Here is a 26966-nt window from a genome sequence, read left to right as displayed (position 1 = left end):
GAGAGAATACCTTTCTATTGTAAACCAAACGGGGAACCAGGCAGGGATGGCGATCTGTAGTTCAACAGTCTGGACTGAAGATCCTGTTTGGTTTGTTGTAGTGTTCCCCACCACTGACATGGTACACTGTCTTAAATACCAGGGGGGTAGTCCATCAACGTCGCTAAAGGAAAATCCAGGCTTATTTTGATAAGTCTCGCAAGACTTAAAATAAACCTGGATTTATTTATTTTTTATAAATCTTGGGGGATTTATCAAAAATAAGCCTGGATTGTCCTTTAGCGATGTTGATGGAATACCCCCCACAGGTCCCCTAACTCAATAGAATCCTGACCGGCCGTGATGGAAAAAATCCTGGGCACTGTACAACAAGACCCCTGCATCTGTATACTAACAACACCAAGCTGAATACAAACTGAGCTTGAAGCTCAACTGCAGTTCTCTTATGCATTGAACTTATAAACATGCTGGAGCGTTCAGTAAAAAGATAAAAGCGCTTTTCTCCTCCCTTGTTATGACCCCCAACCCTAACCCCGCCACCTCTCACACACACATTTGCCTTGGTGAGTCCGGCTTGGAGGAAATAATGTGGTGAATGGCGGCATATTGTTAATGCCGGACATGGTTTTACCTGCACCTTATCTTGTGTGAGGTTAGGTGTTTTTGTTGGGACTTTTTAAAAACTATTAACTGATGAATGTGTTTGGGTGTGATTATACAACTGGATACTCAAATTTACGAAGCAGGAGAGGGGTTCTTGTCACTCATGCTGGATTGAAAACTCAGGACTAAAGGAACTGGGGGGGGGGGGGGGGGGAATTGTCTTCTTTCAAGTCAAACCTAACCTCTTTGTTGTGCGCTTAACATTTTACTAACCATGTAGGTTAACAAAAATTACCTCGGGTGTTGAATCAGTTCTTAATTGTTCAGCCCTTCTTTGAGACAGAACTAGGATTTTGAATACTCATTTTTAGTCAGAACCTCTCCTGGTTGAACCAGTTTAGCGATTGTAAGAGAGGTGTGTGTGTGAATGTGTGTGTGGGGCATGATTTGGCAAACTAGTGGCAACGAATGCTAGAACTGAAGAAAAAAAAACACAGAAAAAGATGCGCACAAACTTTATTTTTGTATTTAAAGCAGGTTGCCTTTTAGAATTCCTTCAAGCTTGGCTCACTGTGGCAATTGGTCTCGTTATTTGAATGACTTTTTCTAATTCGTTAAGCTTTCCTCAGCCGTATTGCAATGGTGGAATAAAAGTGTCTCAGTTTCCCTTTGTAAGAGTTCCACTTTTTTATATGGAAGCACTGGGTCTGCCACTGTATGTGAATGCTTTCTGACCTATCAATGTGTACAGAACAAGCCTGACCAACATGTGAAATGTGTTTCTTAAAAGAGTGGTGTGGGTATGGATGTAGAAAAAGACGGCCATGAATGTGAGTGCTGTGCTGGGACAATGTCCTGCTTGTTGTTTTGTTTTTTTATAATCTATGTTTCCGTATATACATCATCATTCCATGATGTAACTGTGTATGATATACATTTTGCTTTTGAGTTACACTTTAACATCCCCTTAAGTCAACTGAGAGCAACCTCTCATTAGATGATGTTAAATCAGTACATCTGGCATGTGTTATTGGATAACAGCTTTTGATAGTGAACTGATTTACACAATCTGATGTACCAGACGTTTTTTCCATTTTTATGCTATTTAATTTGAACATGTGTCTGGTTATTGCACCTGGTTGGAAAATATGGTGATGGTGTTAACTACACCCACCTTTTATCAACTAACACATTGTCTGTTCCCATAGGTTCATCGTTGTTTCTTGTGTCACATGTAATTCTAGATTTTTACATGCACAATTTACAAGCACAAAACATTGAAGAATGTAGTGTAATATTGAGACATTACTCTGATTTTATCAATTGTTTTTCAATATCTCTTAGTGACATTGAAATGTGCTTTACCCATTTGACCACATTATCATTTATCAACGGGCTCTGTCCTTATCAATTGTAAATCTAACACCATCATTTAGCCTTGTAGAGCTGTGTACAAGTGTAGGCATTTTAACATTCTGGCGATTGTGGCTACACAATATGGACTAGGTCAAGGGCCCGGGCTTTCTTCATGTGTATTTGTTGTTTTTGTCTTATTGAAGAGGCACCAAATAACTTATTTGAAATGAAGACTTGATTCCATTCAGCAAAATGTTTCAAGAGCTGGACGTCTTAAGTTGTGAGTGTTTGTGAGTGGTGTAGGTAGCGTGACTGTATAATCTTATCTAGGGATGTTATTGTGAGGTGTGTGTGTGCGCGTGTGAAGATGTTTGCGTTTCTAATGTGAGGATTGTTCCCATTGGAGGATGAGAGACGAGTGAATGTGCAGACCTAGGCAGTGTTATAATATCCTCCCCTCTGCTCATGATGTCTTGAAATGTACTGGTTTTAATTAAAATGTGATATCGCTCTGTCTGGTCTCTCCATCTTCCAAATTATTAAAAAAAGGTTGGATATTAGCACAATGTTTATTTGAGAAAAATACATCCTACTGTCAAAAAGAGAGCGAAGTTTAAATCTCAGAAAGAACCAACCATGGCAATTAACTTACTGCCAACTTGACAGTAACATTGTCTTAATCAGTATGTAACATCCTTACATAACTTCAGTGAGTAGAAAATGCATTTTTACACTACTTACACATCCCAGATTTGATGTACCAAATCAGTGCCACGATTGCCCAGGTAGGGTAAACATGACTTGATGTCCAAATAACAGCTGAAGAGAACATTGTCCTTATTTTGTCTGAAAGGACACCTAAAGCCAAGTTCCCAAAGTCCAGTGTCACTCCACTTTGACCTTCTTCTTCCTCTTCCTCTTTTTCTTCTTTGCTCCTGAGCAGGCTGTCTGGTCCACAGAGGGAGTGGGCTTCTTAGCCACCTCCATATCCAGTTTGTCCTTCTTTTTCTTCTTTTTTTTGTGATCAATTTTTATTTTTTATTTTATGTACAAACACACAAAGGACAATGACAAAACAATGACCAAAATACACAACATTCATACCTGCGTACATTCCCCCTACCCACCCTCCCACACCAAGGTCTTACTCCGCCCAAAAACCCTCAAGAAGGATTTAAACCAGCTCAACATAAATGCCACCAAATAAAATAAATAAACTTAATAGGATAAACATAAAACATTCAATACTATAATATTCAAATATCAATACCCACACCATTACAAACCATAAGTTATGCATATCACCTCTGCATACATTCTATAAAGGAAGTCCATAAACTAATATTCTTTTCTTGAGCGCCATGCATGCTGGCCACGGACCTTTCTAGTTTGGCTAGATCTAACACAGTGTTTAACCAATGCTGATAGGACAAGTCATGGGGGTCTTTCCACCTCTGAGCTACCAGTTTTTTGGCGGCTGTGAGGCCTACCAGAAGCCAGCGTTGGTGCATCATTGATACATTTAAACTGGTAAAATCATTCAGTAGTAGAATTATTGGGGAGCAGGGGATAGAGGACCCAAGAAACTCAGACATCTTATTGATGGCCATACCCCAGAATGATTTAACACCAGGGCAATCCCACACCATATGGATGAAAGTTCCTGTTGTGTTTAATGAGCATAACTGACAGTTTGGCGAGGGTGTTAATTTCATCAAAAAAAGTTTGCGGGGTGTACAGTATAGCCTGTGTGCAAAGTTATAGTGAATCATCTGATGATTGGGGTTGCGAGATGCTAAGTTGATCTTAGTCCAAACCGTAGTCCAATTGATTATAGATGGTGAGATAGAAAGGTCATGGCTCCAACGCAAGTTAATTTGTAGAGGGATATCTGCACATTTGATCATAAGTGTGTATAGGTTAGAGACTAAGGCTGTGGTAGGTTTACCAACAAACATTTTGTGGATGGGATGTACCTTCAAGTCTTCTCCCCAGGGGACTCCGTATGTCCGTAGGGCACTACGGAGCTGGAGGTAGAAAAAGAAAGAGGTGCCAGGTAAATTAAAGTGAGATTGCAGGTCTTGAAATGATCTAAATTCATTACCTACAGTGATGTCAGATAGGGTGTAAACCCCTCTTCCACTCCACTGAGGGAAGGAAATGGGGCGACCTCCTGAGCAAATGGCAAAGTTATTAAATAACGGAATGTAAGGATGGAACTTCAGATGAATGTTGGCCTGCATTTCTACAGTTCTCCATGTGGCGACAAGATGAGAGATTAAAGGGCCAAACTTGGATTTACAGGTTTTGAGAGGAATGTTAGAATAGATAACATCCTGAAGCCTATGTGGGCTCACCAACTTCTCCTCCAGAGATCGCCAGGCTACTTGTGCATCTGGGTTGAGCCAGGTGTGAAGAGCACGAAGGGTTGTTGACCAAAAATAAAACTGGAAATTAGGCAATCCAAGACCACCAGAGGATATGTGTTTCTGCAGAGTGGACATTTTCATCCGTGGGCGTTTCCCTTTCCAGACATACCTGGAGACCAATTTATGTAGTTTGTCCCAGTGTCCAGCAGGTGGAGCCAAGGGGAGCATAGCACTAAAGAAGTTAACCCGGGGCAAGATGTTCATCTTAATAATGGAAACTCTAGATCGGAAAGAGTTGGGAATAGATGACCAGCGCTCCAGATCCGTCTCCACTTGTTTCAAGGTAGAGTTATAATTATAAGGTATTGTAGTTTGTAGTGATGGATAGATTGATAAGCCTAGATATTTGAAATGGTCAACCACTGGGATATCTGATGGTAGTGATACCTGCCTTGAGGCCTCATTGATGGGAAGGAACGCCGACTTGGACCAGTTAATTTTATAACCGGAAATGCTCCCATACTGGTGAAAAATAGATAAAAGATGTGGGGTTGAATTTTCGGCGTCACCAAGATAGAGTAGAATGTCGTCACAATAAAGTGAGATAATGATCCGTGCCATGGGCAGTTATCGGAATGTGGGGTGACTGACGCACAGCCTGGGCTAAAGGCTCCAAAGATAAAGTGAACAAAAGTGGAGAAAAAACGCAGCCTTGGCGCGAGGAGCGTCCGACAGGAAATAAAGAGGAACACACATTCCCAGTCATAACCATAGCTGAAGGAGAGGAATAAAGGGTCTTTATCATGTTGGTGAATTTTGTCCCGAAACCCATAAGCTGGAGAACAGACCATAGGTAGTGCCACTCCAGACGGTCAAAAGCTTTCTCTGCATCCAGAGAAAGGACCGCACAGGGAGTAGCATTATCAGCAGAAGCATCAATGATGTGCAAGAGCCTGCGTACATTATCTGAGGATAATCTGGATTTCATGAATCCGGTTTGATCCGGATGTATAAGTTTGTTCATGAATGGCTCCAGTCTAAGTGCCAACACTTTTGCAAACACTTTTATGTCTGCATTCAAGAGTGACAAAGCACGGTAATTTGCGCACTCAGTTGGATCTTTGCCTTTTTTGTGAAGCAATGTTATAGTAGCGATGTTAACATCTCTGGAAAAGGCTCCACTAAACATAGCATGATTAATCATCTTTAAAAGTAGAGGGCCAAGTTGAGACCAAAATGTTAAATAAAATTCTGGAGGGATGCCATCAAACCCAGGTGATTTACCTTTGTTAAGCTTGTGTAAAGCATTTTTTAATTCAATTAAAGTAATGGGTTTATCCAGAGATATGGCATCCTGCGGCAGCAATTTAGGAAGATTGAGATTGTTAAGGAAAGCATCTGATTTAGATGAGTCATAAGATACTTCGGAGTTGTATAACTTGGAATAAAAAGAGCGGAAGGTTGAATTAATTGTTTTGGGATCTGTTACTAGGTCTCCCTCTAGTGTTTTGATGCATGAAATATTCGCAAAATTCTCACTGGCACGGAGGCTGATGGCAAGAGATCGGCTGGGGCGGGCACCTTCGAAATAATGATTCCGGCGTGAACGTTGAATGAGGAATTCAGCTCGCTGTCGCAACAAGGAGTTCAGCTCATCCTTTATTTTGTTTCTTTGTATGATTGATTCAGGGGTAGTGTTACTGTGCATGTCTCTCTCAAGTTGACCGAATTCATGTTCCAGTTCAAGGGTTCTACGGTGACGTGCCTTGTTCAAATGAGAGGCAAAAGATATACAATTACTCCTAATATAACCCTTCACAGAGTCCCATAGTATCCGAGGATCTTCTACTGAGTGCTCATTGAACAAAATAAATTCAGCCAGACCAGTTTGAAGTTGTTCCACAAAGCTGTCATTACGCAATAAAGATGTGTTTAGACGCCAGCGCGGCGCACGGTCGCGCGTTTCTGATAATTTGGCCCTGCAGATAACTGCCTTATGATCAGAGAAGGCGAGAGGGAGCATATCTGCGCTTACCTTTTCGAGAAGATTCTTCGAGGCGAAAATAAAATCAATTCTGGAGAATGTATGATGTCTTCCGGAAAAAAAGGAGTAGTCTCGTTTGTTTGGATTAATAACACGCCATATATCCATAACTGAAAATTCCTGGGCCCATTTGTTTAATGCACCAGACGCTACTCTCTGGTCACTGCCCTCTACAGAAGCTGTCCTATCTGCTGAGTGGTCCACCAACACTGCATTAAAGTCTGCCCCAATTATTAAACGGTATTCTACCAGGTCATGCATGATATTAGATAGGCGTGTATAAAAATCCGAATCATAACTGTTAGGCGCGTAAATAGACAAAGAGGCTATTTTCTTATTTTCAATAATGGTTTTCATATAAGTAATTCTTCCATCTAAATCGCCCCCTACACCTAAGTTAGTTAACTGAAAATTACGGCGAGCAAGGATTACTACTCCCTTCGTTTTGTTTAGGGCTGATGAACTTGCCTTCACCATATAATGTTTATCTTTTAGTTTATGGACATCCCTCTGCAGCAAGTGGGACTCGCTAACCATGGCTATATCCACTTTCTCTCTTCTTAACACATCCAAAAAACCTGTACGTTTATGTGGTAAATTAAGGCCACGTGCATTAAAGGAAAACACTGTTATCTTAGTCATTTAGATGGTGGTATATGCAAGGCACAATATGAGCTGAAGAAAAAAAAAAAAAACTGGCAGAGCAAGACCTGTACCCCCCCCCCCCCCTCCCGCACATACCCACATGCAGCCAGCCACGCACGCACACGCACACACGCAGCCTCCACACGCGCACACACACACACACACACGCACACACACACCAGAGCAGCGAGTAGAACCAACAAATACACACACACACACACCACAAGACAACACAAAAAGAACAACAACATCCTACATGGATAACCCATGCAATCCTAACCCTCCCACCCATTACTAGAAGGCGAGTCCCTAGAGAAAAAAAACTCCAAGGGGGCGGAATAAATTGATCATAAGAAAAATAAGTCCTTTACTTTAGGTAAACCAATACGGCCCGTTGATCTACACAGAGTAGAGAATACACAACCTTAGGCAGGGCCGTAATGAAAGATACTGGGAAAACAAAATTAGCAACAAAACAACCGTCAACAACAACCACAAAAAACAGCAGTTTACAGCCTATAGCCTACTTTCAAGCGCTGATCAACTAACATCATGATGAAATAATATAGATAAGTGTCCATTTCAACAACAATGAAATAATATAAACTAACTTACCCAGCCTCAAAATGCATAGGTCTCGGAGATGAAAAACAAGAATATATATATAGGCTATAATATAACACGTTTAGGCTTAGAATGGAAGATGGGGCATGCCTATTACCCCCTGAGCAGGTTTTTAGCCTACTAAAATTAAACCTTTTTAGCGAAATCTATGTCAGGGTATCTACGTTTTAAATCAGTAGTAGCTTCTTCTAGGCTCTCGAACTTCAGGGCTTCATTCAGACGCAGAGGGTCCTGAGGGTCCAGAGGGTCCAGAGGGTCCTGCGTCCAGACGCAGAGGGTCGCTGGGTTCCGGACTCTGGTCTTGATCCCCTTGTAATGGAGCTGCTGCCGAATCGGCCAGTATTGGTATCGCAGCTCTCGCTGCTTCCTCCGGCGGACCGACATGTCAACAGTGATGTTCAGCTTCACGCCTGGAAGACCCCTGGGCCTCAGCTCCTTCTTTTTCTTCTTCCTCTTTGCTCCTGAGCAGGCTGTCTGGTCCACAGAGGGCGTGGGCTTCTTAGCCACCTCCATATCCAGTTTGTCCTTCTTTTTCTTCTTCCTCTTTTTCTTCTTTGCTCCTGAGCAGGCTGTCTGGTCCACAGAGGGCTTGGGCTCCTTAGCCACCTCCATATCTTCAGTCACACTAGGCTCTTCAGCATCACCGGCAGATGGACTGCTTGGACTCAACTCTGCAACAGGATTGCTACGACAGTAGAGACAAACGTTAACAAAACAATAGATTTTTTGTTACGTTTCTACACTTGGCAAACACTAAAGAATACAGAATGTTTGCATTGTTTTTATTCAATGTGAACTCACATCACATTACTGTCTAATGTTCACATGCATCATTAACAATAGAGTCCAGTCATGGGCTTCTAGTATTGGCTTGAGCTTAAACTCACAATTCACTGTCATTTGAGTTATGATCAAGTGTCTGTCAAACACAGGGACGATGAATCAATCATTATTAACCATAAAATATATTTTAGAGTCAGATATACCGGTAACGTAAATGTTAACTTGGTTAGTTGGTCATGCTTCAGGAGCTATTCTTTCCATTTTTACCTGTGAACTTGGACAAAATAAAGACTCTTTAAGGTTACTAATCTTTAACCCTTCACTATTTTCATGACTGTATATATGATGTATATGTATATCATCAAACTTTATCTGGTTGAAACTCCTGTAAGATTTACCCCTTGTTGTTCATGATGGCAGCGAGATGGCTGGTTTTGTTCCCAGGCGCTGCACAGGCATCAAGGACATGACTCCCTGCAGGGGGTTTCAGGAGGTACGCTGGGAGGCAGCTGGCCTGTCACAACACAGATCACAACCAAAGCTCTGGACTTAACCCGTGTAGACTGGGTGTTAAGTACAGAATATGTTTCCAGGGTTCCCACACCTTCTGAAACATCAAATTCAAACACCTTTCAAGGACTTTCAAGACTCAATTCCCTCAAATTCAAGGACCCAATATGGCATAGTTTGAGACAGACCTAGATGAGAATTTATATAACAGGAACTATCCGCTCACAGACAACAATTAAAGAGAGGCTTGATTGTGTGAACACTAGATGGTCTCTTGCCTTCTCTACCACAGCACAGCAAAACAATATATTGAGAAATATGTGTAAAGTTAAGCAATACAGAGACTTATTTACTAGTTGACTTTTTAGAGAGAGAGAGAGAGAGATGGGAATTCAAAGACTTCAATGACCCATGTCTATTTTCTAAAACTTTTAAGACCTTGATTTTATTTTTCAAGGACCCGTGGGAACCCTGTGAACCCTGTGTTTCCTTCATTCTGTGAGTTTAATAGATCAGACGTTAGAATGGTAAAAGCATTGGAGTGGTAATTTTACTTTCACTTATTTAATAACATATTAGTGATTGCCTCAAGAAATGTAAAAGCAATCCCTTCAGAATCCCTACCTTGTCCTGTAGAATGATGTGGCCAGCCTTGTATAGATAGTGGTCATGGAAGTCTGTTTTCGCAGAGAACGCCAGCAGGTCGGTAAGGTGCAGGTCACCCACAAAGACTTTCCCTTTCAGTCCACGCAAGTCCTCCAGCCTGAACATAACGACATACAGAGCACAATTACTTAAGCCGTATATCAACCATAGCCATTCCAACAATAACAGAAATGAAATCATGAATAAAACAAATAGGGGGGACAGGATAACCCAAACCCCACTTACTGACCTGTAGGCTTGCCCGTAATAGGAGAACCCCTCTCTCTTGAAATAGTCAACGACATCCTCCACCTTCGTCTTCAACGTGTTCACACGCACATACTGCTGATCATCTGAGGGAGAATATGGATCTGAGGGAGAATATGGATGTAAAGGCCAATGCACACAGCGTGCGATTTAGTCGCACCACGAATTCGATTCCATTGTTTTGAATGAGACAATAAACACGGCGTGCGATGCGATTTTGTCGCACGACAACATTCGATTCTCCATTCACACCCACACACTTCGGTGGTGTGAATTGAGAATCGAAAGTTGTCGTGCGACAAAATCGCACGCCGTGTGCATTGGCCTTAAGAGTTGACTCAGTTTTTGGGTAGTGCGTACAACTCCATCTATTGGGTCTTGGTAGTTAAGTATGTCAGCTCACGTACCATCAGACTGCTGGAGGCTGGTGGGGAGCAGGTCCTGGTTCCGGCTGACCTTCTGTTGGACTTTCATACGGGCCAGCGCAGCGTTGAGTCTGGAGCGATGTTTCATCATCAAAACCTTCCAGGCCCCGCCACACATCAACTTCTTACCAATGAGCAAGTCATACACCAGGACCTGTGCATATGGTAAAACAAGAGGGGAATGGCCAACCATAGTGTTGAAGCAATGAAGCTGTGTTATAAAATCCTGGTTCTGGTCCACAGGGTGTGCATGCTGTTTTACATGACTTTACTAAACTTGGGCTTGATTAGTGGTTGAATCAAGTATGTTAGTACTGAGGTTGGGGGGAAAACAAGAATGTGAAGAGGAATTGAAGAATACTGAGGGGCTGCATGGAGTAGTATTTTGTTCACTAAGGCTAGAAGGGGGAACAGAAGTAGGATGAATACTGACCTTTGCCAGGTGAATTCTAAGCTTGGTCTGTTTGAGGAGTTCGGTCGAGTCAATGATCTCTTGGAGGATGGATGAGAACTTTTGGGTTTCACACACCAGAGCAAAGAGCTGCTTGATATTCTGGTGAGGAGACACATTATTATAGATTACATTATTACACACACATCGGCGGTCACTCGTAGTCGAGTATGACTGACAGACACAGACACAGACACTCACACTCACACTCACACTCACACTCACACTCACACTCACACTCACACTCACACTCACACTCACACTCACACACACACACACACACACACACACACACACACACACACACACACACACACACACACACACACACACACACACACACAGCATCTGATTCAAAGGTACTGTAGTTATTAGCAAGTCAGTCATTTAATTACCTGAAATTTACTATCGTACAGCAAGGTCCTTACAGCAGCCTGCTTCATCTCCACTTTCTCAAGGATCTCTGCAGCTTTAATGTACAAAGCCATGGCTACAAATACATATACAGAAGTTTAACACAAAATAATTGTATTATTAACTAGCTACTTCAAGAGGACTCCACTACTGCAAGTGTGGACGAAACCCACGTTTCATTTTCGTGATCATTTGCTTTACGGCTTGCTGAAAACGGAAGGAGGAGGGGCTAGTTGAACGAGGTTTACGGTCTGGTTTACAGATGTGTGTCAAAAATATCACGAAAACTCAATCCCCAACATTTCCGTCAAGTGTTCCCACCGTTTACGAGATAGATAGATACTTTGATAGATAGATAGATAGTGTGATAGTGTGCTAGATAGATTAGATATAGATAAGATAGATGTATTACATTAGACCCCTAGAGGGCGCTGTTTGGCTCTATTTTAGAAATAATTTAACTGCACTTTCCACTCCGTTACATGCCAGCTACAGTGTTTCTTTACAAACAATTGAGTAAAACAAGCGTATAATAATAATAATAATAATAATAATAATAATAATAATAATAATAATAATAGTTAATAGTAATAAAAAGGAAACAAAATAAATAAAAGAAAGTATAATGAAGGTAGTGCTGGGGACACATGGGGGGAAGGGGAGAGGGGTAACTGGTGAAGGCAAGCTTGAAGAGGTGGGTTTTGAGGGCCTGTTTAAATGTTGGCAGGGTGTTGGCCTGTCTGATGTGGTTGGGGAGGGCGTTCCAGAGGGACGGGGGGCTGCGGCTGAAAAGGCCCTATCACCCCAGGTCCGGAGTTTGGTCCTGGTGGTCTTGAGGGTGGTTTATATGTTGGGCTCTGTAAAGACAGTTGCTCATGAGGCATTTATTCAATTATATTCTTCAGGAATCAATGGTTGTATATAATTTGATCAATGGTTGTATATAATTTGATCAATGGTCGTATATAAAAGTGCAAAGGGATGTACCAATCCCAGATTATATTTAACCTCTTTATATCCACGGACCCCCATGGGGATCCGAAGTGATATGAATGAATGAATAGTTTAATGACCACACGACCTAGGTCGGTGGAATTTGTTTTCGGTACAACTCAAAAAGCAGTGTCAAAAAACATACACACATTTTACATGACTATTACATGGACATGAAACACACATAACCACAAGACAAGACAGAACATATTTACAATTTACAATTTATACAGTGCAGTGAGTCAGGTATTGAGAGTCCTTATGGCAGAGGGGAAAAAACTGTTTTTGAAGCGGGATGTTTTGGTGGCCAGGGATCGGTAGCGCCGTCCAGAGGGCAACAGTTGGAACAGGTGGTGAGCAGGGTGGGAGGGGTCAGAGATAATTTTATGTGCTCTATTTATGGTGCGTTTGAGATACAGTGATTCAACTGATGGGAGAGGGGTGCCGATGATCTTGGATGATTTCTTTACTATTTGCTGTAGTTTCCTTTTTGATTTACTGTCCGAGCTGCCGTACCAAACTGTGATGGATGAGGTGAGTATGCTCTCAATGATGGCGGTGTAGAACTGAAGGAGGAGTTTTTGTTTTACTTTGAATTTCTTGAGCTGTCTAAGAAAGAATAGTCGTTGGTGGGCTTTTTTGGTGATGAAGTCTGTGTTGGTGTTCCATTTGAGGGAGTTGCTGATGTGAGTGCCAAGGAATTTGAAGGAGTCCGTTATGGTTATGGGTTCTCCAAGGATGTTGATGGGTTTTTGGGGGGGGGGGCTGTGCCTGAAGTCTACGATGATTTCTTGTGTTTTTGATGAGTTGAGCTGGAGGTTGTTGTATAAAGAGTTTACCTCGATCAATTCTCTTCATCAATATCAAAACATTTTCACAACTTTGCATGCTATACGATGCCACCATTTTTTTCCAGAGACGGTAAACACGTCACATCCAGTTTTCTCCAACTGGAGAATGTGTCATGTCCGGTTTCAACGCCAAATTTCCATACCATTGGTCGGCCAACTCCAAAAAAATCCAGAAAAAAAAAAGAAAAAAAGGAAATCTGATACATGAGAAATGTCAAAGGTCAAAGATGGTGCCAACATATCTCCAAATGGCCTAAACATAATAGGTGTCCGCCTAAACATACCTGTACTAAAACAGGTACAAAGTTGCATTTGCTCACATTACTAGCATCAACTTTGGCACAAGTACTAATAAGACTAATATGAGTACTAATAAGTACTAATAAGTACTAATAAGTACTAATAAGACTAATAAGAGTACTGATTCCTAGATGATTTGGGCTTGGTTATCAGGTTTCCAAGGTGATATTCACTGTAAAAGCTGTTGTTTTTTTAGGCGGAGACTGAATTTGAGATGTTTTATAATGTTCTAGCTCTATTTACTCTGACACAGTAACATAGATTTTGATTCTGACACTTCTACAGCCACCCCACAGGTGTTAGCTTTCATTTGATAACAAGATCATTATGAAGGCCCTTGTGATTGTGGAGATATTCTATATTCACTGTGGGCATGTCATTTCGAGCAGAAAACCAGAAAAATTAGGTGGATAAATTAACTCAGAGATTACGTAAACGCTGCATAAAGCACAATAAAGAAACATGGTTCTGTGTTCCAAGATGTGTTCTGACAATAATCTATCTAGTGCGTATACGCAGTCCGCTTCAGATAGAATGCAAGAAAAACATTTTGCAACACAGCCGTGGTGTTCATCATCAAGCAACATCCGACCCTCTTCTCAGAATGCAACGCCTGTACACACTCACACTCACACATGATGTCATGACATGTTTTCAAAAAATTGTATTGGGTAATAATTTGTCTCTCTTAAAAAACATGTGGACGAATATTTGAGCTAGTTAGTTGTTCTTCATTAATTCCTAGCAGGGTTAGGAATAAAAAAAAAAAAAAAAGGATTACTTTTTTTCAGGGTTAAGAAAACTTAAAAATAAGTACTCTGTGAACTGTTATTTATTATTATTTTTGTTTCTGTTTTTGTTTTGTTTTGTTTGTGAGTGGTGTAGGTAGCGTGACTGTATAATCTTATCTAGGGATGTTATTGTGAGCTGTGTGTGTGTGTGTGTGTGTGTGTGTGTGTGTGTGTGTGTGTGTGTGTGCGCGAAGATGTTTGCGTTTCTAATGTGAGGATTTTTCCCATTGGAGGATGAGAGAGACGAGTGAATGTGCAGACCTAGGCAGTGTTATAATATCCTCCCCTCTGCTCATGATGTCTTGAAATGTACTGGTTTTAATTAAAATGTGATATCGCTCTGTCTGGTCTCTCCATCTTCCAAATTATTAAAAAAAAGTTGGATATTAGCATAATGTTTATTTGAGAAAAATACATCCTACTGTCAAAAAGAGAGCGAAGTTTAAATCTCAGAAAGAACCAACCATGGCAATTAACTTACTGCCAACTTGACAGTAACATTGTCTTAATCAGTATGTAACATCATTACATAACTTCAGTGAGTAGAAAATGCATTTTTACACTACTTACACATCCCAGATTTGATGTACCAAATCAGTGCCACGATTGCCCAGGTAGGGTAAACATGACTTGATGTCCAAATAACAGCTGAAGAGAACATTGTCCTTATTTTGTCTGAAAGGACACCTAAAGCCAAGTTCCCAAAGTCCAGTGTCACTCCACTTTGACCTTCTTCTTCCTCTTCCTCTTTTTCTTCTTTGCTCCTGAGCAGGCTGTCTGGTCCACAGAGGGCGTGGGCTTCTTAGCCACCTCCATATCCAGTTTGTCCTTCTTTTTCTTCTTCCTCTTTTTCTTCTTTGCTCCTGAGCAGGCTGTCTGGTCCACAGAGGGCTTGGGCTCCTTAGCCACCTCCATATCTTCAGTCACACTAGGCTCTTCAGCATCACCGGCAGATGGACTGCTTGGACTCAACTCTGCAACAGGATTGCTACGACAGTAGAGACAAACGTTAACAAAACAATAAAATTTTTGTTACGTTTCTACACTTGGCAAACACTAAAGAATACAGAATGTTTGCATTGTTTTTATTCAATGTGAACTCACATCACTTGGGGGCTCTCCTGGCTCAAGGTCTCAGCGGTGTGTCTCTCCAGCAGAGCGACAAAGAAGCCGTGTGTGAGGGTCGCGGTTGGGCTGGCTCTGAGACACTGAGTGAGGGGCTTCAGGCCTCTCTCCGGCCACTGTAAGAGTACAGGAACCAGCCTGCAGATAGGACGGTCACAACCGGTCAAGAGTTTTCAGAATCAAGCGAGCAATTATCTGGAATGTTCTTGCAAACCAAAAGCGACAGGGAGGGGAAGATGCATAGTTACCAAGGTAGGCGGCAAGTCAGTTCAAGTGAATTCAGATGCCGTTCGTAATTAATAAAACTGTGAATCTACTTTTAAAGGCCAATGCACACGGCGTGCGATTTTGCCGCACGACAACATTCGATTCTCAATTCACACCACTGAAGTCGGACCAGGCAGGCTGATTACTATAGGCTTTACCAATATTGCTTGCCTTGCTTCCACAATTTCTACAAGATACAACTGTGTATATTGTGCCTACATGCTCGATTGTTATTATTATGTAATATAGGTGTCTTGTAATCCCATATGAGATGGGCCGTGTTTTTGACTTCGGTGGTGTGAATTGAGAATCGAATGTTGTCGTGCGACAATATGAATGAATGAATATTGTCATTGCTACAGTACAGGTACCAAACAACGAAATTTAGGAGGGGTGGCTCCCCTGGTGTTAGGAAAGAAAAAAAAAAAAAAAAACTTTAAAAAAACACAAGAAGGGAAGGAGCTGGTTTACATAAATAAAGGCTATGTACACTATCCACTATACCAGTGGTCGGGAACCTATGGCTCGCGAGCCATATATGGCTCTTCCGGTGACGGCATATGGCTCCCAGACAATTGGGTTGAAAAGTAAAAAAAAAAAAAAAAAAAAAAAGTCGAAAAAAAAAATCAGTTTGGAACTGATTTTAAAATACTTGTGATATTGCGTAATAATACTGTGTCATTTTAAAGTAAACAGAAATTCGTTTTGAAGTTAAATTTCACGGGACTCTTCACGGGACCCATGACCCGTGACCCGTGGGTCGGGTCGGGAACCAATGTCTCGCGAGAGTGTCAGAGGTCGTTGTAAAGGTGAATAAATAAAAAACAATTTGATCAGATAGTGAACTAGCTTATACGCTTCAACCCTTGTAACGAGAAAGATGGCAAAAAGAAAAAAAGACGATTACCGTGCATTCCAGGCTGCGTGGACAGAGGAATTTGCATTTGTGGAGATCGCAGGATCTGCGGTATGTCTAATATGCAATGATAAAATTGCATAGATGAAACGGTCAAATATAAAGCGGCACTTCGATACGCATCATGCTTCATTTGCATCGAAATATCCAGCGGGGGACAGCAGGAAAAAGGCATGCGAGGAGCTACAGCGGAGAGTGCAGACGAGTCAACAGCAACTGCGTGGGTGTCACGGTGACGGTGACATACTTTTCTCTCGCGTTAGATGAGTCAACAGATGTTAGCCATCTATCTCAGTTCAGTATATTTGCCAGGTATGCTGCAGGTGACACACTGCGTGAGGAAAGCTTGGCTGTTTTGCCAATGAAAGGGACAACCAGAGGAGAGGATTTATTCACGTCTTTCATGGAGTTTGCTAAAGAAAAAAAACTGCCGATGGATAAACGTATTTCTGTCTGTACTGATGGTGCACCCTGTATGTTGGGGAAGAACAAAGGATTTGTAGCGCTTCTCCATGAACATGAAAAGAGAGCCATCCTAAGTTTTCATTGCATCCTGCACCAGGAGGCGCTTTGCGCTCAGACGTGTGGCCAGGAGCTAGGTGAGGTGATGTCGCTGGTCATTCGAGTGGTCAACTTCATTGTTGCCTGAGCTTTAAATGATCGCCAGTTTAAAGCTCTGTTAGAAGAAGTTGGGAATCATTATCCCAGTCTGCTTTTACACAGCAACGTGCGTTGGTTGTCAAGGGGAAAGGTGCTCAGCCGTTTTGCAGCTTGCCTGAGTGAAATCCGGACTTTTCTTCAAATGAAAGGCGTCAAGCATCCTGAGCTAGACAACACTGACTGGCTCCTGCAGTTTCACTATCTCGTGGACATAACAGGCCATCTGAACCAGCTCAATGTGAAAATGCAAGGTATTGGAAATACAATCTCATCCCTTCAACAAGCAGTGTTTGCATTTGAAAGCAAGCTGGAAGTCTTTCTCAGGGACATTGAAACAGGTCGTCTTCTGCACTTTGTAACACTGCAACAATTTAGAGATGCATGCTTAGCAAGTGACTCCACTCAACATCTGGATCTCCAGCAGCTAGCTGGCTTTACGTCCAATCTCCTGCAGTCATTCAAAGCACGTTTTGGAGAATTTCGTGCGCGCACTGGTCTTTTCAAGTTCATCACTCATCCACATGAGTGTGCAGTGGACAAAATCGACCTGACATGCATCCCTGGGGTCTCTATGGGAGACTTTGAGCTGGAAGTTGCTGACCTGAAGGCATCAGACATGTGGATGAGTAAGTTCAAGACACTTAATGGAGAGTTGGAAAGTCTTGCGTGACAGCGAGCAGAGCTGGCGAGGGAACACAAGTGGACAGAAATGAAAAAAACTTCAACCTGAAGACCAGCTGATTCTGAAAACTTGGAACGAGCTTCCTGTGACATACCACACAATGCAGCGTGTTAGTATTGCCGTATTGACCATGTTTAGCTCTACATATGTATGTGAGCAGTCATTCTCGCATATGAGGAACATTAAGACCAACCTACGCTCACGTTTAACTGATGGAAGCCTCAACGCCTGCATGAAGCTCAACCTCACCACGTATGAACCAGACTATCAGCAAAACCATGCAGCACCAGAAATCGCATTAAAAGTAAGACACATAATGTTAAAAATACTATATGGCTCTCAATGAAATACATTTAGAAATATTTGGCTTTTATGGCTCTCCCAGTCAAAAAGGTTCCCGACCCCTGCACTATACTATACTGTACAGATAGACGACTAGGGTTGTCATATTGCACATATTGTCATATTGCACATATTGCACATATTGCACATAGTGTTATTGCACATTTATTTAAAGTGTCGCAGTTTGCAGGCTTGAAATGTACATATTTGTGCCTCAGCACTACACCTGATTTTTTTCAGTCCAGCAGCTGCCATCAATCCGTCCAGACTGTCCAGGGCCCAGAACCTCTCTCTATATCGCATCGAACGCCGTGTGCATTGTCTCATTCAAAACAATGGAATCGAATTCGGCGGTGAGACAAAATCGCATGCCGTGTGCATTGGCCTTAACTGACCGTTCACCTCACATGGATTCCAGCTCAACTTTGATTCTAACATATCTTAAGTGCCAAGTGTGATGTCTGGGGGCACACGATTATTGGGTCAGTATGTTTTTTTTTTTTTTTTTTTTTTCTGAGTGGGGCAGTCCCACTCATATTTTTCATTTTATTGGACAGATATAGTGAAGACAGACAGGAAAGTAAGGAGAAGAAAGGAGAGAGGGCATGATGTGTGCATTCTAGACCACCCCAGGCCACTAAGGGTCAGTATGTTTCTGACCTGAAGCCTGGGTTCTGCTTGAGACAGGCTGCCACCACTTGCTCGTTCTCCTCAGTGTGGACGGAGCAGGTGGAGTAGACCAGCCTCTGAAGCCGCGGGAAGCTGAGGGCGTGGTTGAGACAGCGGAGCTGGAACGCAGCCAGGGCCTTCAGACGCCCCTGGTCCTGCTGGGAGGGAGAGGCCTCGCCCCGCAGACACACCATCCCTGTGATGAACATACACACGCTGTACATTAGAGTATTTTATGAATATTCTCTCTCTCTTTTCCTCCATCCCTCTCTTCCTACCCACCTACCCACCTACCTATCTACCTATCTACCTACCTACCCACCCACCCACCTACCTACCCACCCACCTATCTAGCCATCCACCCACCTACCTACCCATCTACCTACCTACCCACCCACCCACCTACCTACCCACCCACCTATCTACCCACCCACCTACCCACCTACCTACCTACCTACCCACCCACCCACCCACCTACCTATCTATCTACCCACCCACCTATCTATCTACCCACCCACCTACCCACCTACCTACCCACCTACCCACCTACCTACCTACCTACCTACCTACCCACCCACCCACCCACCTACCTATCTATCTACCTACCCACCCACCTACCTATCTACCTACCCACCCACCCACCTACCTACCCACCTACCTACCTACCTACCCACCTACCCACCCACCCACCTACCTATCTATCTACCCACCCACCTACCCACCTACCTACCTACCCACCTACCTACCCACCCACCCACCTACCTACCCACCCACCTACCTACCCACCTACCCACCCACCCACCTACCTATCTATCTACCCACCCACCTACCTACCCACCCACCTACCCACCTACCTACCTACCCACCTACCTACCTACCTACCCACCTACCTACCTACCCACCTACCTACCTACCCATCTACCTACCTACCTACCCACCTACCTACCCACCTACCTACCTACCTATCTATCTACCCACCCACCCAGCTACCCACCCACCCACCCACCTACCTACCCACCCCACCCCACCCACCTACCTACCTACCTACCTACGCCACCCACCCACCTACCTATCTACTTACCCACCCACCTACATAGCTAGCTACCTACCCACCTACCCACCTACCTACCCACCCACCTACCTACCCACCCACCTACCCACCCACCTACCTACCTACCCACCCACCCACCTACCCACCTACCCACCTACCTACCCACCCACCTACCTACCCACCCACCTACCCACCCACCTACCTACCTACCTACCCACCCACCCACCTACCCACCTACCCACCCACCCACCTACCCACCCACCTACCTACCCACCTACCTACCCACCCACCTACCTACCCACCCACCTACCTACCTACCCACCTACCTACCTACCTACCCACCTACCTACCTACCCACCCCACCCACCCACCCACCTACCTGATCCACTGCATGATGGGTCCAGTAGTATGTACTCCACATCCCTATACTGCGGGCTGTCATGGTCGACCTTCAGAAAGTCCTGATTGGCCAGCTGGTGACACGTGACTCCGGCCCGGAGGAGGAGAGTGGACATGGTGGAGAGACGCTTGGCGTCCAGATCAAAGGCAAAGAGCCTCCTTTTAACACGGAAAAAAGAAAGAAGAACTCGACGATTGAAAATGTATTTAAATGTGGCTGATGCAAAAACAGTGATTGTCTGATCTTCCCATGTGAATGGTGATCAATGCTCTCTCGGCCCAAACACATATTTACAGGTGAAGGAGCTCGCCTGGTGGACATCCTGAATAGATCGCCTGTTGTCAATTCCTTTGCTATTGTAATGTACATAGTAGGCCAACTGGCTCTCACACCTATGTTCTATTGTTGGATGGATTTCTCGGATTAGGCCTATGCGCTCCGGTCTCCTGTGTTGTTCTCGATACACATACACTATGGCCGCGTTCATACATTCGCCGGGGCACACACTGGGTTCAACGGGATGTTTGGGCGTCCCAATATTTTTGTCCATGTAGCATTAAACCTATGGTTAAACTTCCATTTGTTTGCTGTATTACTTTGAAACTGTTAAAATGGTTAATTTGTTGATACCCTATTCTAATTCTTCCTAGGTGCATGTGATGTTGTGCACTAAATAAAGGTTCTGTTAAAACAGGACGGCATAATCGTGACCAGGTTCTCCCATTTACTGTCTAATGTTCACATGCATCATTAACAATAGAGTCCAGTCATGGGCTTCTAGTATTGGCTTGAGCTTAAACTCACAATTCACTGTCATTTGAGTTATGATCAAGTGTCTGTCAAACACAGGGACGATGAATCAATCATTATTAACCATAAAATATATTTTAGAGTCAGATATAACGTAATGTTAACTTGGTTAGTTGGTCATGCTTCAGGAGCTATTCTTTCCATTTTTACCTGTGAACTTGGACAAAATAAAGACTCTTTAAGGTTACTAATCTTTAACCCTTCACTATTTTCATGACTGTATATATGATGTAGGGATGCACCGAAATGAATTCTTGGCCGAGGCCGAAGCCGAATTTAAGGAAACACTTGGCCGAATACCGAATACCGAATGTGTATCGGCAGTTTTTAATTTTATCATTGCATAAACTAAATACATTTTGCTTTTTATTCATGCTTCTCAAAGAAAGAAATTGAGATTGAAAAAAAAGAACTTTTATATATAACTTATTATAACTAATTATCGTGGGATTTAATCTCTACTGTTTTCCAGGGTTCAAGTTAATGATATTCATGATTTGTCTCTACATAGGCTTCAGAAAGTATTTAGACCCCTTCACTTTTTTCACATTTTTGAATAGATTTGCCATCAATCCACACACAGTACCCCATAATCTAAGTAAAAACGTTTTTTAATATTTGCAAATGTATTAAAATGTAAATACAGAAATACCTCATGTACATAAGTATTCAGACCCTTTGTCACTCTTAAAATTAGGTCAAATGCTAAATGTCTTCAACAAGTCATTCAACAAGTTGAATTGAGTCCACCTGAGTGTAGGATAATAGTTCATGTTATTTCAGAATTAATATCTTTTGTTTTTATAGTCTCTGGTTTGCATAGAAACCACCGCATGATACAGCTGCATGTCATAAACTCGTGTAGAACAGCTGGGAGTCTGAATATGTTTTCAACAAGGCAACAACTCTGCTTCTTCCGCTACGACTGCTAAGCTAACTAGCTAGATGAGTGTAAGGTTGCGTTCGTAAAGTCGCTCTGAGAGCGCTGGACCGCACACTGGGCCCGACGTCATAGAGAAACCGAGTCATTTGATTGGACGAGAGGCATTCCAGGAGTGCTGATCGGATTTCCTGAGTGAATTTACGAACGCAGCCAGTTTTGAAAGCGCGTCGCCTCGCGCCGCGCGCCTGTTGAGAGTTATATTTAATTGTATTGCGTCATCAAAACACGGCCACTATTCGGTGGTAAACATTCGGTGTTTTCACACATTCGGCCGAATACCGAATGTGCTTTATTTTGCGATATTCGGCCGAATACATTCGGTGGCCGAATGTTCGGTGCATCCCTAATATGATGTATATGTATATCATCAAACTTTATCTGGTTGAAACTCCTGTAAGATTTACCCCTTGTTGTTCATGATGGCAGCGAGATGGCTGGTTTTGTTCCCAGGCGCTGCACAGGCATCAAGGACATGACTCCCTGCAGGGGGTTTCAGGAGGTACGCTGGGAGGCAGCTGGCCTGTCACAACACAGATCACAACCAAAGCTCTGGACTTAACCCATGTAGACTGGGTGTTAAGTACAGAATATGTTTCCAGGGTTCCCACACCTTCTGAAACATCAAATTCAAACACCTTTCAAGGACTTTCAAGACTCAATTCCCTCAAATTCAAGGACCCAATATGGCATAGTTTGAGACAGACCTAGATGAGAATTTATATAACAGGAACTATCCGCTCACAGACAACAATTCAAGAGAGGCTTGATTGTGTGAACACTAGATGGTCTCTTGCCTTCTCTACCACAGCACAGCAAAACAATATATTGAGAAATATGTGTAAAGTTAAACAATACAGAGACTTATTTACTAGTTGATGAGCTAAGTAAAACATTTTTGAATATATAGAGGAATTCAAGCACTTCAATGACCCATGTCTATTTTCTAAAACTTTTAAGTTTTAAACCTTGATTTTATTTTTCAAGGACCCGTGGGAACCCTGTGAACCCTGTGTTTCCTTCATTCTGTGAGTTTAATAGATCAGACGTTAGAATGGTAAAAGCATTGGAGTGGTAATTTTACTTTCACTTATTTAATAACATATTAGTGATTGCCTCAAGAAATGTAAAAGCAATCCCTTCAGAATCCCTACCTTGTCCTGTAGAATGATGTGGCCAGCCTTGTATAGATAGTGGTCATGGAAGTCTGTTTTCGCAGAGAACACCAGCAGGTCGGTAAGGTGCAGGTCACCCACAAAGACTTTCCCTTTCAGTCCACGCAAGTCCTCCAGCCTGAACATAACGACATACAGAGCACAATTACTTAAGCCGTATATCAACCATAGCCATTCCAACAATAACAGAAATGAAATCATGAATAAAACAAATAGGGGGGACAGGATAACCCAAAGCCCACTTACTGACCTGTAGGCTTGCCCGTGATAGGAGAACCCCTCTCTCTTGAAATAGTCAACGACATCCTCCACCTTCGTCTTCAACGTGTTCACACGCACATACCGTGGGAGCTGATCATCTGAGGGAGAATATGGATGTAAAGGCCAATGCACACGGCGTGCGATTTTGTCGCACCACAAATTCGATTCCATTGTTTTGAATGAGACAATAAACACGGCGTGCGATGCGATTTTGTCGCACGACAACATTCGATTCTCCATTCACAGCCAGACACTTCGGTGGTGTGAATTGAGAATCGAAAGTTGTCGTGCGACAAAATCGCACGCCGTGTGCATTGGCCTTAAGAGTTGACTCAGTTTTTGGGTAGTGCGTACAACTCCATCTATTGGGTCTTGGTAGTTAAGTATGTCAGCTCACGTACCATCAGACTGCTGGAGGCTGGTGGGGAGCAGGTCCTGGTTCCGGCTGACCTTCTGTTGGACTTTCATACGGGCCAGCGCAGCGTTGAGTCTGGAGCGATGTTTCATCATCAAAACCTTCCAGGCCCCGCCACACTTCAACCCCTGACCAATGAGCAAGTCATACACCAGGACCTGTGCATATGGTAAAACAAGAGGGGAATGGCCAACCATAGTGTTGAAGCAATGAAGCTGTGTTATAAAATCCTGGTTCTGGTCCACAGGGTGTGCATGCTGTTTTACATGACTTTACTAAACTTGGGCTTGATTAGTGGTTGAATCAAGTATGTTAGTACTGAGGTTGGGGGGAAAACAAGAATGTGAAGAGGAAGGAATTGAAGAATACTGAGGGGCTGCATGGAGTAGTATTTTGTTCACTAAGGCTAGAAGGGGGAACAGAAGTAGGATGAATACTGTAGTTACCTTTGCCAGGTGAACTTTAAGCTTGGTCTGTTTGAGGAGTTTGGTCGAGTCAATGATCTCTTGGAGGATGGATGAGAACTTTTGGGTTTCACACACCAGAGCAAAGAGCTGCTTGATATTCTGGTGAGGAGACACATTATTATAGATTACATTATTACACACACATCGGCGGTCACTCGTAGTCGAGTATGACTGACAGACACAGACACTCACACTCACACTCACTCTCACACACACACACACACACACACACACACACACACACACACACACACACACATATACACACACACACACACACACACACACACACACACACACACACACACACACACACACACACACACAGCATCTGATTCAAAGGTACTGTAGTTATTAGCAAGTCAGTCATTTAATTACCTGAAATTTACTATCGTACACCAAGGTCTTTACAGCAGCCTGCTTCATCTCCACTTTCTCAAGGATCTCTGCAGCTTTAATGTACAAAGCCATGGCTACAAATACATATACAGAAGTTTAACACAAAATAATTGTATTATTAACTAGCTACTTCAAGAGGACTCCACTACTGCAAGTGTGGACGAAACCCACGTTTCATTTTCGTGATCATTTGCTTTACGGCTTGCTGAAAACGGAAGGAGGAGGGGCTAGTTGAACGAGGTTTACGGTCTGGTTTACAGATGTGTGTAAAAAAATATCACGAAAACTCAATCCCCAACATTTCCGTCAAGTGTTCCCACCGTTTACGAGATAGATAGATACTTTGATATTTTGATAGATAGATAGATAGATAGATAGAGAGTGTGATAGTGTGATAGTGTGCTAGATAGATTAGATATAGATAGATAGATGTATTACATTAGACCCCTAGAGGGCGCTGTTTGGCTCTATTTTAGAAATAATTTAACTGCACTTTCCACTCCGTTACATGCCAGCTACAGTGTTTCTTTACAAACAATTGAGTAAAACAAGCGTATAATAATAATAATAATAATAATAATAATAATAATAATAATAATAATAATAATAGTTAATAGTAATAAAAAGGAAACAAAATAAATAAAAGAAAGTATAATGAAGGTAGTGCTGGGGACACATGGGGGGAAGGGGAGGGGGAGAGGGTTAACTGGTGAAGGCAAGCTTGAAGAGGTGGGTTTTGAGGGCCTGTTTAAATGTTGGCAGGGTGTTGGCCTGTCTGATGTGGTTGGGGAGGGCGTTCCAGAGGGACGGGGGGCTGCGGCTGAAAAGGCCCCATCACCCCAGGTCCGGAGCTTGGTCCTGGTGGTCTTGAGGGTGGTTTATATGTTGGGCTCTGTAAAGACAGTTGCTCATGAGGCATTTATTCAATTATATTCTTCAGGAAACAATGGTTGTATATAATTTGATCAATGGTTGTATATAATTTGATCGATGGTTGTATATAAAAGTGCAAAGGGATGTACCAATCCCAGATTATATTTAACCTCTTTATATCCACGGACCCCCATGGGGATCCGAAGTGATATAAAGAGTTTACCTCAATCAATTCTCTTCATCGATATCAATTTTTTTTCACAACTTTGCATGCTATACGATGCCACCATTTTTTTCCAGAGACGGTAAACACGGCCTAAGTCACATCCAGTTTTCTCCAACTGGAGAATGTGTCATGTCCGGTTTCAACGCCAAATTTCCATACCATTGGTCGGCCAACTCAAAAAAATCCTGAAAAAAAAAATCCTGAAAAAAAAGAAATCTGATACATGAGAAAGGTCAAAGGTCAAAGATGGTGCCAACATATCTCCAAATGGCCTAAACATAATAGGTGTCCCCCTAAACATACCTGCACTAAAACAGGTACAAAGTTGCATTTGCTCACATTACTAGCATCAACTTTGGCACAAGTACTAATAAGACTAATACGAGTACTAATAAGTACTAATAAGTCTAATAAGTACTAATAAGACTAATAAGAGTACTGATTCCTAGATGATTTGGGCTTGGTTATCAGGTTTCCAAGGTGATATTCACTGTAAAAGCTGTGTTTTTTTTAGGCGGAGACTGAATTTGAGATGTTTTATAATGTTCTAGCTCTATTTACTCTGACACAGTAACATAGATTTTGATTCTGACACTTCTACAGCCACCCCACAGGTGTTAGCTTTCATTTGATAACAAGATCATTATGAAGGCCCTTGTGATTGTGGAGATATTCTATATTCACTGTGGGCATGTCATTTCGAGCAGAAAACCAGAAAAATGAGGTGGATAAATTAACTCAGAGATTACGTAAACGCTGCATAAAGCACAATAAAGAAACATGGTTCTGTGTTCCAAGATGTGTTCTGACAATAATCTATCTAGTGCGTATACGCAGTCCGCTAGAATGCAAGAAAAACATTTTGCAACACAGCCGTGGTGTTCATCATCAAGCAACATCCGACCCTCTTCTCAGAATGCAACGCCTGTACATACTCACACTCACACATGATGTCATGACATGTTTTCAAAAAATAGTATTGGGTAATAATTTGTCTCTCTTAAAAAACATGTGGACGAATATTTGAGCTAGTTAGTTGTTCTTCATTAATTCCTAGCAGGGTTAGGAATAAAACAAATAAAAAATAAGAATTACTTTTTTCAGGGTTAAGAAAACTTAAAAATAAGTACTCTGTGAACTGTTATTTATTATTATTTTTGTTTCTGTTTTTGTTTTGTTTTGTTGTTTTCGCTGTTTTGTCTGTGTGTTTATGTCTG

The 26966-nt window shown here is 42.4% G+C and overlaps 2 protein-coding genes across 2 annotated transcripts; both read right to left on the bottom strand.

Annotated features, from left to right (window-relative positions):
* Nucleotides 1–7362: 7362 nt before the first annotated feature.
* LOC308174747 (28S rRNA (cytosine-C(5))-methyltransferase-like) lies at nucleotides 7363–11315 on the bottom strand. The gene is made up of 7 exons (XM_080549845.1): nucleotides 11118–11315; nucleotides 10705–10824; nucleotides 10254–10425; nucleotides 9830–9950; nucleotides 9559–9697; nucleotides 8823–8938; nucleotides 7363–8326 (listed from the first exon to the last, which is right to left on the bottom strand). The coding sequence occupies exons 1-7, from the start codon at nucleotides 11208–11210 to the stop codon at nucleotides 7768–7770; spliced, it is 1320 nt and encodes a 439-aa protein (XP_080405971.1). The 5' UTR covers nucleotides 11211–11315; the 3' UTR covers nucleotides 7363–7767.
* Nucleotides 11316–14553: 3238 nt separating this feature from the next.
* On the bottom strand, nucleotides 14554–24739 carry LOC308174754 (28S rRNA (cytosine-C(5))-methyltransferase-like). Its single transcript, XM_080549854.1, has 10 exons — nucleotides 24630–24739; nucleotides 24231–24350; nucleotides 23771–23942; nucleotides 23359–23467; nucleotides 23088–23226; nucleotides 22341–22456; nucleotides 20163–20341; nucleotides 18724–18928; nucleotides 15176–15334; nucleotides 14554–15059 (listed from the first exon to the last, which is right to left on the bottom strand). The coding sequence occupies exons 1-10, from the start codon at nucleotides 24720–24722 to the stop codon at nucleotides 14786–14788; spliced, it is 1566 nt and encodes a 521-aa protein (XP_080405980.1). The 5' UTR covers nucleotides 24723–24739; the 3' UTR covers nucleotides 14554–14785.
* Between the last annotated feature and the right edge of the window lie 2227 nt (nucleotides 24740–26966).

This window comes from Nansenia antarctica (assembly GCF_963989245.1).
Source record: "Nansenia antarctica genome assembly, chromosome: 20".
In the NCBI taxonomy this organism is placed as follows: domain Eukaryota; kingdom Metazoa; phylum Chordata; class Actinopteri; order Argentiniformes; family Microstomatidae; genus Nansenia; species Nansenia antarctica.
Note: the sequence above shows the minus strand (reverse complement) of the source record. Positions and strands in the feature narration are given on the sequence as shown.